Raw genomic sequence first — 19134 nt, 5'->3', positions numbered from 1 at the left:
GTTGTTATGTTATATATCTAGACTAACATATCAAGTGTCCAAACATCACCTGAAGTTGTTATGTTATATATCTAGACTAACATATCAAGTGTCCAAACATCACCTGAAGTTGTTATGTTATATATCTAGACTAACATATCAAGTGTCCAAACATCACCTGAAGTTGTTGTGTTATATATCTAGACTAACATATCAAGTGTCCAAACATCACCTGAAGTTGTTATGTCATATATCTAGACTAACATATCAAGTGTCCAAACATCACCTGAAGTTGTTGAGTTATATATCTAGACTAACATATCAAGTGTCCAAACATCACCTGAAGTTGTTATGTTATATATCTAGACTAACATATCAAGTATCCTAACATCACCTGAAGTTGTTGTGTTATATATCTAGACTAACATATCAAGTGTCCAAACATCAACTGAAGTTATGTTATATATCTAGACTAACATATCAAGTGTCCAAACATCACCTGAAGTTGTTATGTTATATATCTATACTAACATATCAAGTGTCCAAACATCACCTGAAGTTGTTATGTTATATATCTAGACTAACATATCAAGTGTCCAAACATCACCTGAAGTTGTTGAGTTATATATCTAGACTAACATATCAAGTATCCAAACATCACCTGAAGTTGTTGAGTTACATATTTAGACTAACATATCAAGTATCCAAACATCACCTGAAGTTGTTGTGTTATATATCTAGACTAACATATCAAGTGTCCAAACATCAACTGAAGTTATGTTATATATCTATTCTAACATATCAAGTATCCAAACATCACCTGAAGTTATGTTATATATCTAGACTAACATATCAAGTGTCCAAACATCACCTGAAGTTGTTGTGTTATATATCTAGACTAACATATCAAGTGTCCAAACATCACCTGAAGTTGTTGTGTTATATATCTAGACTAACATATCAAGTATCCAAACATCACCTGAAGTTATGTTATATATCTAGACTAACATATCAAGTATCCAAACATCACCTGAATATATGTTATATATCTAGACTAACATATCAAGTGTCCAAACATCACCTGAAGTTGTTGTGTTATATATCTAGACTAACATATCAAGTGTCCAAACATCAGCTGAAGTTATGTTATATATCTAGACTGACATATCAAGTATCCAAACATCACCTGAAGTTATGTTATATATCTAGACTAACATATCAAGTGTCCAAACATCACCTGAAGTTGTTGTGTTATATATCTAGACTAACATATCAAGTGTCCAAACATCACCTGAAGTTGTTTTTATATATCTAGACTAACATATCAAGTATCCAAACATCACCTGAAGTTATGTTATATATCTAGACTAACATATCAAGTGTCCAAACATCACCTGAAGTTGTTATGTTATATATCTAGACTAACATATCAAGTGTCCAAACATCACCTGAAGTTGTTGAGTTATATATCTAGACTAACATATCAAGTATCCAAACATCACCTGAAGTTGTTGTGTTATATATCTAGACTAACATATCAAGTGTCCAAACATCACCTGAAGTTGTTATGTTATGTATCTAGACTAACATATTAAGTGTCCAAACAGCACCTGAAGTTTTGTTATGTATCTAGACTAACATATCAAGTGTCCAAACATCACCTGAAGTTGTTGTGTTATATATCTAGACTAACATATCAAGTGTCCAAACATCACCTGAAGTTGTGTTATATGTCTAGACTAACACACGAAGTATCCAAATATCACTTGAAGTTGTTGTGTTTTATATCTAGACTAACAAATCAAGTGTCCAAACATCACCTGAAGTTGTTCTGTTATATATCTAGACTAACATATCAAGTATCCACACATCACCTGAAGTTGTTATGTTATATATCTACACTAACATATCAAGTGTCCAAACATCTCCTGAAGTTATGTTATATTTCTAGACAAACATATCAAGTATCCAAACATCACCTGAAGTTATGTTATATATCTAGACTAACATATCAAGTGTCCAAACATCACCTGAAGTTGTTGTGTTATATATCTAGACTAACATATCAAGTATCCAAACATCACCTGAAGTTATGTTATATATCTAGACTAACATATCAAGTATCCAAACATCACCTGAAGTTGTTGTGTTATATATCTAGACTAACATATCAAGTGTCCAAACATCACCTGAAGTTGTTGTGTTATATATCTAGACTAACATATCAAGTGTCCAAACATCAACTGAAGTTATGTTATATATCTAGACTGACATATCAAGTATCCAAACATCACCTGAAGTTATGTTATATATCTAGACTAACATATCAAGTGTCCAAACATCACCTGAAGTTGTTGTGTTATATATCTAGACTAACATATCAAGTGTCCAAACATCAACTGAAGTTATTTTATATATCTAGACTGACATATCAAGTATCCAAACATCACCTGAAGTTATGTTATATATCTAGACTAACATATCAAGTGTCCAAACATCACCTGAAGTTGTTATGTTATATATCTAGACTAACATATCAAGTGTCCAAACATCACCTGAAGTTGTTGAGTTATATATCTAGACTAACATATCAAGTATCCAAACATCACCTGAAGTTGTTGTGTTATATATCTAGACTAACATATCAAGTGTCCAAACATCACCTGAAGTTGTTATGTTATATATCTAGACTAACATATCAAGTGTCCAAACATCACCTGAAGTTATGTTATATATCTAGACTAACATATCAAGTGTCCAAACATCACCTGAAGTTGTTGTGTTATATATCTAGACTAACATATCAAGTGTCCAAACATCACCTGAAGTTGTGTTATATATCTAGACTAACATACAAGTATCCAAATATCACTTGAAGTTGTTGTGTTTTATATCTAGACTAACATATCAAGTGTCCAAACATCACCTGAAGTTGTTGTGTTATATATCTAGACTAACATATCAAGTATCCAAACATCACCTGAAGTTGTTATGTTATATATCTACACTAACATATCAAGTGTCCAAACATCACCTGAAGTTATGTTATATTTCTAGACAAACATATCAAGTATCCAAACATCACCTGAAGTTATGTTATATATCTAGACTAACATATCAAGTGTCCAAACATCACCTGAAGTTGTTGTGTTATATATCTAGACTAACATATCAAGTGTCCAAACATCACCTGAAGTTGTGTTATATGTCTAGACTAACAACAAGTATCCAAACATCACTTGAAGTTGTTGTGTTTTATATCTAGACTAACAAATCAAGTGTCCAAACATCACCTGAAGTTGTTGTGTTATATATCTAGACTAACATATCAAGTATCCACACATCACCTGAAGTTGTTATGTTATATATCTACACTAACATATCAAGTGTCCAAACATCTCCTGAAGTTATGTTATATTTCTAGACAAACATATCAAGTATCCAAACATCACCTGAAGTTATGTTATATATCTAGACTAACATATCAAGTGTCCAAACATCACCTGAAGTTGTTGTGTTATATATCTAGACTAACATATCAAGTATCCAAACATCACCTGAAGTTATGTTATATATCTAGACTAACATATCAAGTATCCAAACATCACCTGAAGTTGTTGTGTTATATATCTAGACTAACATATCAAGTGTCCAAACATCACCTGAAGTTGTTGTGTTATATATCTAGACTAACATATCAAGTGTCCAAACATCAACTGAAGTTATGTTATATATCTAGACTGACATATCAAGTATCCAAACATCACCTGAAGTTATGTTATATATCTAGACTAACATATCAAGTGTCCAAACATCACCTGAAGTTGTTGTGTTATATATCTAGACTAACATATCAAGTGTCCAAACATCAACTGAAGTTATTTTATATATCTAGACTGACATATCAAGTATCCAAACATCACCTGAAGTTATGTTATATATCTAGACTAACATATCAAGTGTCCAAACATCACCTGAAGTTGTTATGTTATATATCTAGACTAACATATCAAGTGTCCAAACATCACCTGAAGTTGTTGAGTTATATATCTAGACTAACATATCAAGTATCCAAACATCACCTGAAGTTGTTGTGTTATATATCTAGACTAACATATCAAGTGTCCAAACATCACCTGAAGTTGTTATGTTATGTATCTAGACTAACATATTAAGTGTCCAAACAGCACCTGAAGTTTTGTTATGTATCTAGACTAACATATCAAGTGTCCAAACATCACCTGAAGTTGTTGTGTTATATATCTAGACTAACATATCAAGTGTCCAAACATCACCTGAAGTTGTGTTATATATCTAGACTAACACACGAAGTATCCAAATATCACTTGAAGTTGTTGTGTTTTATATCTAGACTAACAAATCAAGTGTCCAAACATCACCTGAAGTTGTTGTGTTATATATCTAGACTAACATATCAAGTATCCACACATCACCTGAAGTTGTTATGTTATATATCTACACTAACATATCAAGTGTCCAAACATCTCGTGAAGTTATGTTATATTTCTAGACAAACATATCAAGTATCCAAACATCACCTGAAGTTATGTTATATATCTAGACTAACATATCAAGTGTCCAAACATCTCCTAAAGCTATGTTATATATCTAGACTAACATATCAAGTGTCCAAACATCACCTGAAGTTATGTTATATATTTAGACTAACATATCAAGTGTCCAAACATCACCTGAAGTTATGTTACATATCTAGACTAACATACCAAGTATCCAAACATCACCTGAAGTTGTTATGTTACATATCTAGACTAACATATCCAGTGTCCAAACATCACCTGAAGTTATGTTATATATCTAGACTAACATATCAAGTGTCCAAACATCACCTTAAGTTGTTATGTTATATATCTAGACTGACATATCCAGTGTCCAAACATCACCTGAAGTTGTTATGTTATATATCTAGACTAACATATCAAGTGTCCAAACATCACCTGAAGTTATGTTATATATCTAGACTAACATATCAAGTATCCAAACATCACCTGAAGTTATGTTATATATCTAGACTAACATATCAAGTATCCAAACATCACCTGAAGTTGTTATGTTATATATCTAGACTAACATATCAAGTATCCAAACATCACCTGAAGTTGTTATGTTATATATCTAGACTAACATATCAAGTGTCCAAACATCACCTGATGTTGTTGTGTTATATATCTAGACTAACATATCAAGTGTCCAAACATCACCTGAAGTTATGTTATATATTTAGACTGACATATCCAGTGTCGAAACATCACCTGAAGTTGTTATGTTATATATCTAGACTAACATATCAAGTGTCCAAACATCACCTGAAGTTATGTTATATATCTAGACTAACATATCAAGTATCCAAACATCACATGAAGTTGTTATGTTTTATATCTAGACTAACATATCAAGTGTCCAAACATCACCTGAAGTTGTTGTGTTATATATCTAGACTAACATATCAAGTATCCACACATCACCTGAAGTTGTTATGTTATATATCTAGACTAACATATCAAGTATCCAAACATCACCTGAAGTTGTTGTGTTATATATCTAGACTAACATATCAAGTGTCCAAACATCACCTGAAGTTGTTATGTTATGTATCTAGACTAACATATTAAGTGTCCAAACAGCACCTGAAGTTTTGTTATGTATCTAGACTAACATATCAAGTGTCCAAACATCACCTGAAGTTGTTGTGTTATATATCTAGACTAACATATCAAGTATCCACACATCACCTGAAGTTGTTATGTTATATATCTACACTAACATATCAAGTGTCCAAACATCTCCTGAAGTTATGTTATATTTCTAGACAAACATATCAAGTACCAAACATCACCTGAAGTTATGTTATATATCTAGACTAACATATCAAGTGTCCAAACATCTCCTGAAGCTATGTTATATATCTAGACTAACATATCAAGTGTCCAAACATCACCTGAAGTTATGTTATATATTTAGACTAACATATCAAGTGTCCAAACATCACCTGAAGTTATGTTACATATCTAGACTAACATACCAAGTATCCAAACATCACCTGAAGTTGTTATGTTACATATCTAGACTAACATATCCAGTGTCCAAACATCACCTGAAGTTATGTTATATATCTAGACTAACATATGAAGTGTCCAAACATCACCTTAAGTTGTTATGTTATATATCTAGACTGACATATCCAGTGTCCAAACATCACCTGAAGTTGTTATGTTATATATCTAGACTAACATATCAAGTGTCCAAACATCACCTGAAGTTGTTATATATCTAGACTAACATATCAAGTATCCAAACATCACCTGAAGTTATGTTATATATCTAGACTGACATATCAAGTATCCAAACATCACCTGAAGTTGTTATGTTATATATCTAGACTAACATATCAAGTGTCCAAACATCACCTGATGTTGTTGTGTTATATATCTAGACTAACATATCAAGTGTCCAAACATCACCTGAAGTTATGTTATATATTTAGACTGACATATCCAGTGTCGAAACATCACCTGAAGTTGTTATGTTATATATCTAGACTAACATATCAAGTGTCCAAACATCACCTGAAGTTATGTTATATATCTAGACTAACATATCAAGTATCCAAACATCACATGAAGTTGTTATGTTTTATATCTAGACTAACATATCAAGTGTCCAAACATCACCTGAGGTTGTTGTGTTATATATCTAGACTAACATATCAAGTATCCACACATCACCTGAAGTTGTTATGTTATATACCTACACTAACATATCAAGTGTCCAAACATCACCTGAAGTTGTGTTATATATCTAGACCAACATATCAAGTGTCCACACATCACCTGAAGTTGTGTTATATATCTAGACTAACATATCAAGTGTCCAAACATCACCTGAAGTTATGTTATATATCTAGACTAACATATCAAGTATCCAAACATCGCCTGAAGTTGTTGTGTTATATATCTAGACTAACATATCAAGTGTCCAAACTCCAGCTGAAGTTATGTTATATATCTAGACTAACATATCAAGTGTCCAAACTGCAGCTGAAGTTATGTTATATATCTAGACTAAGATATCCAAAGTTCTCAATAAGACATTTCAGTCCAACATAAATTTTTTGTCACGGATATCGTATCTTACAGGTGGTCCACAAAGCTTTAGAGATCACTGTGTGGGATGTGAGTCCATCTGGGAAGAAAATCTTTAATGGAGAAACTAGAATTAGTCTGAGACAAACAGACTTGAGGGATTCGCCTGTGTGGTACGTCCTGAATTATCACCAGGTGACGAGTCATCGTCGCCGTAAAACACGTGATGTACCTGAGCATTACCAGGCCCAGAGAAAACAGTCAAGAAAACATAAGACTTCCACTTCGCATTCCTTCGATGGTAAGGTGATCGAACCTCGTTTTCTCTGTTATTTATACTTACAAGAGCATAGGTATTAATATTTGATTGAACACTTGTAGATACTGTACATAGGTGAATAAAAGCATCAGTGACGTATTAAAGACAAATACTAATAAACATTGTACACACATAACCACTATTTGAGCCCAAACTGTGTATTTTTGCATTACTAACTCTAATAGTACTTATCGCAAAAAATTAGGTGGATAAGATAATGGACGTTCTGTGAGCTGAACACTGGGATATACAGATAATAATATGTTACTTTGTCAGTACAGAACAATTGGACATAAATATATTAATATATAAGGGACCGTGTTTGTACTCGACACTGGAATATATAGATAATGATATCTCATGGACGTTATTTATACAGAACACAGGGATATAAAAATAATAAAATATAAGGGACGTTATTTATACGGAACACAGTGATATAAAAAAACATAAAATATAAGGGACGTTATTTATACGGAACACAGTGATATAAAAAAACATAAAATATAAGGGACGTTATTTATACGGAACACAGGGACATAAAAAACATAAAATATAAGGAACGTTATTTATACGGAACACAGGGATATAAAAATAATAAAATATAAGGATGTTGTTTGTACGGAACTCTGAAAAATAAATGTAATATGTAAGATACCTTATTTTTACTTAATTTTTGGATATAAAGATAATAATATATAAGAGACATTGTTTCTTCTGGATTCTGGGATCTAATGATATTAGTATATAAGACACTCAACACTGGGATATAAACACAATAACATATAAGATATGTTTTTTCTACTTAACTCTAGGATATAAAAATAATAATATATAAGAGACGTTCTTTGTACTGAATACTGATATATGAAAATAATAATATATAAGAGATGTTATTTGTACTGAATACTGGCATATAGAGAAAATAATACATAAGGAACCTTGTTTGTATTTAACTCTGGGTTATAAATATTATAATATGTAACGGATGTTCTTTTTACTGAATACTGGGATATGAATACAATAATATCTCAGGGACGGATGTTGTTTCAAATTACCACTGAGATAAAAAATAATATTTAGGAGACGATCTTGTATTTTACTTGCGATCTAAACATAATAAATTATAAGATATTTTGTTTCAACTGAATACTGGTATATAAACATAATAATATATAACGAACGTTGTTTGTACTGAAAACTGTGATATAAACATAATAATATATAACGAACGTTGTTTGTACTGAAAACTGTGATATAAAGATAATAATATATAACGAACGTTGTTTGTACTGAATATTGGTATATAAACATAATAATATATAACGAACGTTGTTTGTACTGAAAACTGTGATATAAAGATAATAATATATAACGAACGTTGTTTGTACTGAAAACTGTGATATAAACATAATAATATATAACGAACGTTGTTTGTACTGAATACTGGTATATAAACATAATAATATATAACGAACGTTGTTTGCACTGAAAACTGTGATATAAAGATAATAATATATAACGAACGTTGTTTGTACTGAAAACTGTGATATAAAGATAATAATATATAACGAACGTTGTTTGTACTGAAAACTGGTATATAAACATAATAATATATAACGAACGTTGTTTGTACTGAATACTGGTATATAAACATAATAATATATAACGAACGTTGTTTGTACTGAAAAGTGTGATATAAAGATAATAATATATAACGAACGTTGTTTGTACTGAAAACTGGTATATAAAGATAATAATATGTAACGAACGTTGTTTGTACTGAATACTGGTATATAAACATAATAATATATAACGAACGTTGTTTGTACTGAAAACTGTGATATAAAGATAATAATATATAACGAACGTTGTTTGTACTGAATACTGGTATATAAACATAATAATATATAACGAACGTTGTTTGTACTGAAAACTGTGATATAAAGATAATAATATATAACGAACGTTGTTTGTACTGAATACTGGTATATAAACATAATAATATATAACGAACGTTGTTTGTACTGAAAACTGTGATATAAAGATAATAATATATAACGAACGTTGTTTGTACTGAAAACTGTGATATAAAGATAATAATATATAACGAACGTTGTTTGTACTGAATACTGGTATATAAACATAATAATATATAACGAACGTTGTTTGTACTGAAAACTGTGATATAAAGATAATAATATATAACGAACGTTGTTTGTACTGAATACTGGTATATAAACATAATAATATATAACGAACGTTGTTTGTACTGAATACTGGTATATAAACATAATAATATATAACGAACGTTGTTTGTACTGAAAACTGTGATATAAAGAAAATAATATATAACGAACGTTGTTTGTACTGAATACTGGTATATAAACATAATAATATATGACGAACGTTGTTTGTACTGAAAACTGTGATATAAAGATAATAAAGTATAACGAACGTTGTTTGTATTGAAAACTGTGATATAAAGATAATAATATATAACGAACGTTGTTTGTACTGAAAACTGTGATATAAACATAATAATATATAACGAACGTTGTTTGTACTGAAAACTGTGATATAAACATAATAATATATAACGAACGTTGTTTGTACTGAAAACTGTGATATAAAAATAATAATATATAACGAACGTTGTTTGTACTGAATACTGTGATATAAAGATAATAATATATAACGAACGTTGTTTGTACTGAAAACTGTGATATAAAGAAAATAATATATAACGAACGTTGTTTGTACTGAATACTGGTATATAAACATAATAATATATAACGAACGTTGTTTGTACTGAAAACTGTGATATAAAGATAATAATATATAACGAACGTTGTTTGTACTGAAAACTGTGATATAAAGATAATAATATATAACGAACGTTGTTTGTACTGAAAACTGTGATATAAACATAATAATATATAACGAACGTTGTTTGTACTGAAAACTGTGATATAAACATAATAATATATAACGAACGTTGTTTGTACTGAAAACTGTGATATAAACATAATAATATATAACGAACGTTGTTTGTACTGAAAACTGTGATATAAACATAATAAAATATAACGAACGTTGTTTGTACTGAAAACTGTGATATAAAAATAATAATATATAACGAACGTTGTTTGTACTGAAAACTGTGATATAAAGAAAATAATATATAACGAACGTTGTTTGTACTGAAAACTGTGATATAAAGATAATAAAGTATAACGAACGTTGTTTGTACTGAAAACTGTGATATAAATATAATAATATATAACGAACGTTGTTTGTACTGAAAACTGTGATACAAACATAATAATATATAACGAACGTTGTTTGTACTGAAAACTGTGATATAAACATAATAATATATAACGAACGTTGTTTGTACTGAAAACTGTGATATAAACATAATAATATATAACGAACGTTGTTTGTACTGAAAACTGTGATATAAACATAATAATATATAACGAACGTTGTTTGTACTGAAAACTGTGATATAAACATAATAATATATAACGAACGTTGTTTGTACTAAATCTGTGATATAAAGATAATAATATATAACGAACGTTGTTTGTACTGAAAACTGTGATATAAAGAAAATAATATATAACGAACGTTGTTTGTACTGAAAACTGTGATATAAAGATAATAAAGTATAACGAACGTTGTTTGTACTGAAAACTGTGATATAAATATAATAATATATAACGAACGTTGTTTGTACTGAAAACTGTGATATAAAGAAAATAATATATAACGAACGTTGTTTGTACTGAAAACTGTGATATAAAGATAATAATATATAACGAACGTTGTTTGTACTGAAAACTGTGATATAAACATAATAATATATAACGAACGTTGTTTGTACTGAAAACTGTGATATAAAGAAAATAATATATAACGAACGTTGTTTGTACTGAAAACTGTGATATAAAGATAATAATATATAACGAACGTTGTTTGTACTGAAAACTGTGATATAAAGATAATAAAGTATAAGGTACCTTGTTTGTATTGAATAATGGGATACACATGTAGTAATATATAAGGTACCTCGGTGTACTGAATACTGGGATATAAATGTAGTAATGTATAAGAACAAATAAGTAAAGTATTGAATATAAATTGAGTTATTGTTTCTGTTGTGAACACTTTAATGTTATCTGTGAAACACTTTAAATAAATGTTATATAGAACTTCCTAAATACTCTTGGGATAGAGTGAAAAATCTAATATATATTGTTTTCTTTATACTAAAGACACTCAGTTAACTCTGTGATCTCTTTATCGGTTCTAGGTTGTCTTAACGGAACCGACAGCTTGTTAAAAAGTTCATCCATGGACTGTTCTTGTGAGTTCTATTCATTATTAAGTGTTACTTGCAAAGTCTTTCAAATGTATCCAACTTATTGAGGAGCTCAGTTAGTCAGTGTATAAATTATTGAAAGTAAATTTGACTTAATTTGGAAACAAGTTAATTGATTTATCAATAAAATTTGATTTTAATTCAAAGTTCTGTCGGATTACAAATACACCAATTTCAAGTCTCCGGATTTAATACAATAAAGAAAAGATTAGAGTTGAATTAATGACATGAATTATTTAGTATATTATTCGTGAGAACCCATAGTTTTCTTTATATTATAATGTTGACTAATTAATCCGTTTAATTTACTGGCTACAACATTTTGTTTGATCTTTCTTGATAAAATAGAATATGAAATTTTGACAGTTTTCATCACGTGAATAAAGACGACCATCTCAACCTATCTTCAAAACTTTAACATTGAGCATTTTGTCTACCAGAGGGCAGCAAGTGCGTTGAAAACTTGGATATAATCTTTTTTCATGTAACATTTCGAAATGTTCTTACATTTTCTCGTTGCAGTACTCAATTTAAGATTTTTGTTTCGTCAACAAAAATTTTCGAAACCTCCGTCTTGGGTCTCGTTTGTTTTGATACAATTATCGTTCGCGTTCCATTGAATTGCAGACACAGTTTAGAATATTTCCCGCGGCACAAAGTATATAGTTCAACGAGGCTTCACCCTAAAACAGATACATATAAGCAAACGAAATGAAAATACCAATATTTTGGTATTACTCTAAATAAAATAATTTTGATGTTCATGTATTTAATCTAAAAACTTAAAATAATCTGGAATGATTCTTCTTCATTTAAGTAACACAATCGTTTTGTTTTTTGTCCAACTCTATCTAATCCTTACCGTTTTCGTGTCAGTCAATATGCGGATTGTAGGGTTCGAATCCCCGTCACCTAGCGTGCTCACTCTATCAGCAATGGCAACATTAATGTGTCACAGTCAATCCCACTTTTCATTTGTAAACGAGTAGCCCAAGAGTTGGCGGTGAGGGTGTTGACTATCTACCTTCTCTTTGGTCTATCACTGTTATATTACGGAGGGGTAGTTAAGATGGCTCTTTACTAGCTGTTTGCGGAATTTCTAACGGATCTGACCAAACCATTTTTTTGAACAATTTCCATCAGAAAACTTACATATTATTAATTTAAATAGGCTTAGCAACGAACCTCAACAGATGTTTATTCATCTCCATTGGAGAAAACAACATTATTTCTACGGTATTGCTTGTTTATGACTACGAAACAACACGGAGACATGTTTGTTCTGTTCCTGTCGAGGGATACGAAACCCAAAGTTTATTGTTATAAGCCCTCGGACTTACCACCGAAAGGCTCAGCCATTGACCGTATTTTGTGAAGCTGTTCATAATAGTTTTTGTTATGGTAAAATAAGTTTCGAATTGTTGAACTTTGCTCTTTTCCTAAATATTCTCAATTCAGCCTACGTTGTCTTTATTTTCTATGGAAGGAAAACGTTAGGTCCCTTGCTGCATGCGACACGTTTATGTGAAACTTAAACAAACACGACTGTCTTTACGCTCTACTAAGGAACGAGCCAATAAAAGACAAAAAATGTTTTTCTTCCCGCCAGTTTGTGTGTGGGCGAAGATGTAAAAAAAAAACATACGATCGTTCTAAACAGAGAGTGCAATCTAAACTTGGCAATACTGTTGCAGCATTGCGAAAACTAGGAGGTACAAATCATAAAGAAAAAATATTTTTTAACGAAATACACTTGTTGACGCACAGTTTGACCACCAGAGGGTTGTTCAGTAAGGTTAACCTTGTTTCTGTAGCTCTTGTAACACTGTTATGTCTATTTTCTCACACAGAAAAACTAGCTCCTAGCACTCTACAAGTCTACACGTAACCTGTTGCTGTGGCAACTGAAGAACAGGGGACTTAAACTAAACTTATATCAATTCTGCACTGTTAGTACGTTGTTCAGATACGGTTAGAGTGTGTCAGGAGGAACCACATATTTACAAAATAAATCTAACACACACACACACAAAGTACTATTTCTAATAAGAAAATTTGGTGTCGAAAACTACATCTTTTAGTCAAACTAAAACTACATCTTCAAGTGAATATAAAACTACATTATTTAGTCAAACTAAAAAAAATAATTGTACGGACAGAAACATTGATATATACCTTGCTACAGGATCACACTGTATATAGATGGATACATATACATAGATAGATACATACATATACATAGATAGATACATACATATACATAGATAGATACATATACATAGATAGATACATACATATACATAGATAGATACATATATACATAGATAGATACATATATACATATACATAGATAGATACATATATACATATACATACATATACATAGATAGATACATACATATACATAGATAGATACATATATACATAGATAGATACATATATATAGATAGATACATATATACATATACATAGATAGATACATATATACATATACATACATATACATAGATAGATACATACATATACATAGATAGATACATATATACATAGATAGATACATATACATAGATAGATACATATATACATATACATACATATACATAGATAGATACATACATACATATACATAGATAGATACATATACATAGATAGATACATACATACATATACATAGATAGATACATACATACATATACATAGATAGATACATATACATTGATAGATACATATACATTGATAGATACATACATATACATAGATAGATACATATATACATATACACAGATAGATACATATACATAGATAGATATACATATATACATATACATAGATAGATACATATATATAGATAGATACATATACATAGATAGATACATATACATAGATAGATACATATATACATATACATGGATAGATACATATATATACATAGATAGATACATATATATACATAGATACATACATATACATAGATAGATACATATATACATATACATAGATAGATACATATATACATATACATAGATAGATACATATACATAGATAGATACATACATATACATAGATAGATACATATACATAGATAGATACATACATACATATACATAGATAGATACATACATATACATAGATAGATACATATATACATATACATAGATAGATACATACATACATATACATAGATACATATATACATATACATAGATAGATACATACATACATATACATAGATAGATACATACATACATATACATAGATAGATAGATACATACATATACATAGATAGATAGATACATATACATAGATAGATATATACATATACATAGATAGATATATACATATATACATATACATAGATAGATACATATATACATATACATAGATAGATACATACATACATATACATAGATAGATACATACATATACATAGATAGATACATATACATATACATAGATAGATACATTTGTTAAGAAATGTTTCGAAGACAAAAAGTTTTTATTCTTCTTGTTGTAGTTCTTCATCCAAGCAGTGCAAGTTACCAAACACAACTGCCAGATGACAATAGAAACATGAGATCACCATATGACGATTCTAAGCAGAACTACAGCACAAGGAAATCTTCTGGTCTTCATGCACAAGGTAAGTCACTTCCGTCAAGCAGGTAACTTACACATGATGTGGTTAAATAAATACACTGTCTACTACACTGCTTCGGCCACTATCATATATGGCTGATTACCAGAATCGCGAATATCAACCGAAATAATTATTAAGTTTGAACCAACTTCGTGAATCTGGTTATTCCTAGTCCAGTTAAGTCATTTTTTCCATCTGAAGTTTTCTGTTCTCTATAGGCATGACTTAAAGAGAACGTGCACAATCGTGGTAAAAGGAGTGGGATTAATGCAAGTATCTTATTTAAAAGTAACGTACGTGACTAACGTTAAAGTATGCTGTCATAATTAAAGTTGAACTATATTAACATGATTACGTTAATTTATTGTCATTGTTCTATTAAATATGCTTTTATTCTTTTATAGATGACACTTCAAACGCTCCCAAGAGGAGTCCTAGAGTAAAGAGTGCCAGTTTCAGGATTCATCGATCCTCTGATATAGACGGTGAACGAGGTAATTAAGTTTATAATGTTGATTTTACTTATCAGTACAGAGGTGCCCTCTCTCATAGTTATATAGGCATGTTAAAAACAGCATTAATTATGACATATCTAATGTCTTTCAATATTTGTTTGTTTCTTATTAAACACAAAACTACACAATTGGCTATGTGTGTTCAGCACAGATATCGAACACCGGATTTTAGCATTATAAACGCACTTGTTTGCTATGGATCCACTATGGGGTATGCATACTGTAAGGTAAAAATCACATTTAGCTGTCTGTGTTTTGTCGCGGGGAATCCAGTCCCGTACTTTTGCGTTGTAAACGTACCAGTGGGGTCGTTGAGAAATTTCTGGATTCATCAATGTGTTTAGCCTTCTAGCGTCGTGTATTAACAGGAGGAAATAAAACTTAAATGGAGATGGTGGAATGAGGTACCTAAGGGAGAAGGTCTCACACATAGCTAGGGATGCATCAGCTATCAGATACCTAAAGGAGATGGCCCCACACAGAGATATGGGTACATCAGCTATCAGGTACCGAAAGGAGAGGGTCCCACATAGAGATATGGTACAGCAGCTATCAGGTACCTAAAGGAGAGGGTCCCACATAGAGATAGGGTACAGCAGCTATCAGGTACCTAAAGGAGAGGGTCCTACATAGAGATAGGGTACAGCAGCTATCAGGTATTTAAAGGAGAGGGTCCTACATATTTAGATAGGAGCGAGAGGAGGCTCAGCCTCAGGGCCCATTGTTTTAAGGGGCGGCCACATGGGATGTAGGAATATTAACCCTTCACACCACACAACCTTAAAACCACCACTGATGGCAGTAAGATCATTTTTATTGTTGAAATATAATATTAATTACGTGATTGGTTGTTTATCTGTGTATCGGTTAATGTGATTGGTTGTTTTACTACCAATATTTGTAGAAGAGTCTGCAGAACCTGGAATTATAGATAAAACAACAAAGAAAAATCTGACTCGAACACTAAGCCTGAAAACAAATAGGACCAAGAAACTCGTGGGCCTAGGTAGGAAAAACAAAGTAGTTTACTGTCATTATACCTTACGTATTATTATTTACAAGTAGAACATAATTCTACAGTCATGGTACCTTAACCAATAACAATGTTTTACAGTCATGGTACCTTGACTGATAACAATGGTTTACAGTCATGGTACCTGAACTAAAAACAATGGTTTACAGTCATGGTACCTTAACTGATAACAATGGTTTACAGTCATGGTACCTGAACTAAGAACAATGGTGTACAGTCATGGTACCTTAACTGACAACAATGGTTTACAGTCATGGTACCTTAACTTATAACAATAGTTTACAGTCATGGTTCCTTAACTGATAACAATGGTTTACAGTCATGGTACCTTAACTGATAACTATGGTTTACAGTCATGGTACCTTAACTGATAACAATGGTTTACAGTCATGGTACCTTAATTGATAACAATTGTTTACAGTCATGGTACTTTAACTGATAACAATGTTTTTCAGTCATGGTACCTGAACTAAAAACAATGGTGTACAGTCATGGTACCTTAACTGACAACAATGGTTTACAGTCATGGTACCTTAACTTATAACAATAGTTTACAGTCATGGTTCCTTAACTGATAACAATGGTTTTACAGTCATGGTACCTTAACTGATAACTTAATGGTTTACAGTCATGGTACCTTAACTGATAACAATGGTTTTACAGTCATGGTACCTTAATTGATAACAATTGTTTACAGTCATGGTACTTTAACTGATAACAATGTTTTTCAGTCATGGTACCTTAACTGATAACAATGGTTTACAGTCATGGTACCTTAACTGATAACAATGGTTTACAGTCATGGTACCTTAACTGATAACAATGTTTTCAGTCATGGTACCTTAACTGATAACAATGGTTTACAGTCATGGTACCTTAACTGATAACAATGTTTTTCAGTCATGGTACCTTAACTGATAACAATGGTTTACAGTCATGGTACCTTAACTGATAACAATGTTTTTTCAGTCATGGTACCTTAACTGATAACAATGGTTTACAGTCATGGTACCTTAACTAATAACAATGTTTTACAGTCATGGTACCTTAATTGATAACAATTGTTTACAGTCATGGTACCTTAACTGATAACAATGGTTTACAGTCATGGTACCTTAACTAATAACAATGTTTTACAGTCATGGTACCTTAATTGATAACAATTGTTTTACAGTCATGGTACTTTAACTGATAACAATGTTTTACAGTCATGGTACCTTAACTAATAACAATGTTTTACAGTCATGGTACCTTAACTGATTACAGTGTTTTACAGTCATGGTACCTTAACTAATAACAATGGTTTACAGTCATGGTACCTTAACTAATAACAATGTTTACAGTCATGGTACCTTAACAATGTTAACAATGGTTTACAGTCATGGTACCTTAACTAATATCCATGTTTTACAGTCATGGTACCTTAATTGATAACAATTGTTTACAGTCATGGTACTTTAACTGATAACAATGTTTTGCAGTCATGGTACCTTAACTTATAACAATGTTTTACAGTCATGGTACCTTAACTAATAACAATGTTTTACAGTCATGGTACCTTAACTGATAACAATGGTTTACAGTCATGGTACCTTAACTGATAACAATGGTTTACAGTCATGGTACCTTAACTGTACCTTAATTGATAACAATGGTTTACAGTCATGGTACCTTAATTGATAACAATTGTTTACAGTCATGGTAACTTTAACTGATAACAATGGTTTACAGTCATGGTACCTTAACTGTCATTAGTAACAATGGTTTACAGTCATGGTACCTTAACTGATAACAATGGTACTTTAACTTTACAGTCATGGTACCTTAACTGATAACAATGGTTTACAGTCATGGTACCTTAACTGATAGCAATGGGTACCTTAACTGATAACAATGTTTTACAGTCATGGTACCTTAACTGATAACAATGGTTTACAGTCATGGTACCTTAACTAATATAACAATGGTTTACAGTCATGGTACCTTAACTAATAACAATGTTTTTTGCAGTCATGGTACCTTAACTGATAACAATGGTTTACAGTCATGGTACCTTAACTAATATCCAATGTTTTACAGTCATGGTACCTTAATTGATAACAATTGTTTACAGTCATGGTACCTTAACTGATAACAATGTTTT

At 30.9% G+C, this 19134-nt stretch overlaps 1 protein-coding gene across 1 annotated transcript in view; it reads left to right on the top strand.

The window, feature by feature from the left end:
* Positions 1 to 19134, top strand: part of LOC143241759 (uncharacterized) — a 132175-nt gene that overhangs the window by 109443 nt on the left and 3598 nt on the right. The window contains exons 13-17 of the mRNA XM_076484981.1: positions 7155 to 7401; positions 11738 to 11791; positions 15321 to 15446; positions 15848 to 15937; positions 16863 to 16964. Coding sequence (XP_076341096.1) covers positions 7155 to 7401; positions 11738 to 11791; positions 15321 to 15446; positions 15848 to 15937; positions 16863 to 16964 — 619 coding nt within the window. The remainder of the gene's footprint in view (positions 1 to 7154; positions 7402 to 11737; positions 11792 to 15320; positions 15447 to 15847; positions 15938 to 16862; positions 16965 to 19134) is intronic.

The sequence above is a fragment of the Tachypleus tridentatus genome, unplaced genomic scaffold (genome assembly GCF_004210375.1).
Source record: "Tachypleus tridentatus isolate NWPU-2018 unplaced genomic scaffold, ASM421037v1 Hic_cluster_1, whole genome shotgun sequence".
Classification (NCBI taxonomy): domain Eukaryota; kingdom Metazoa; phylum Arthropoda; class Merostomata; order Xiphosura; family Limulidae; genus Tachypleus; species Tachypleus tridentatus.
Note: the sequence above shows the minus strand (reverse complement) of the source record. Positions and strands in the feature narration are given on the sequence as shown.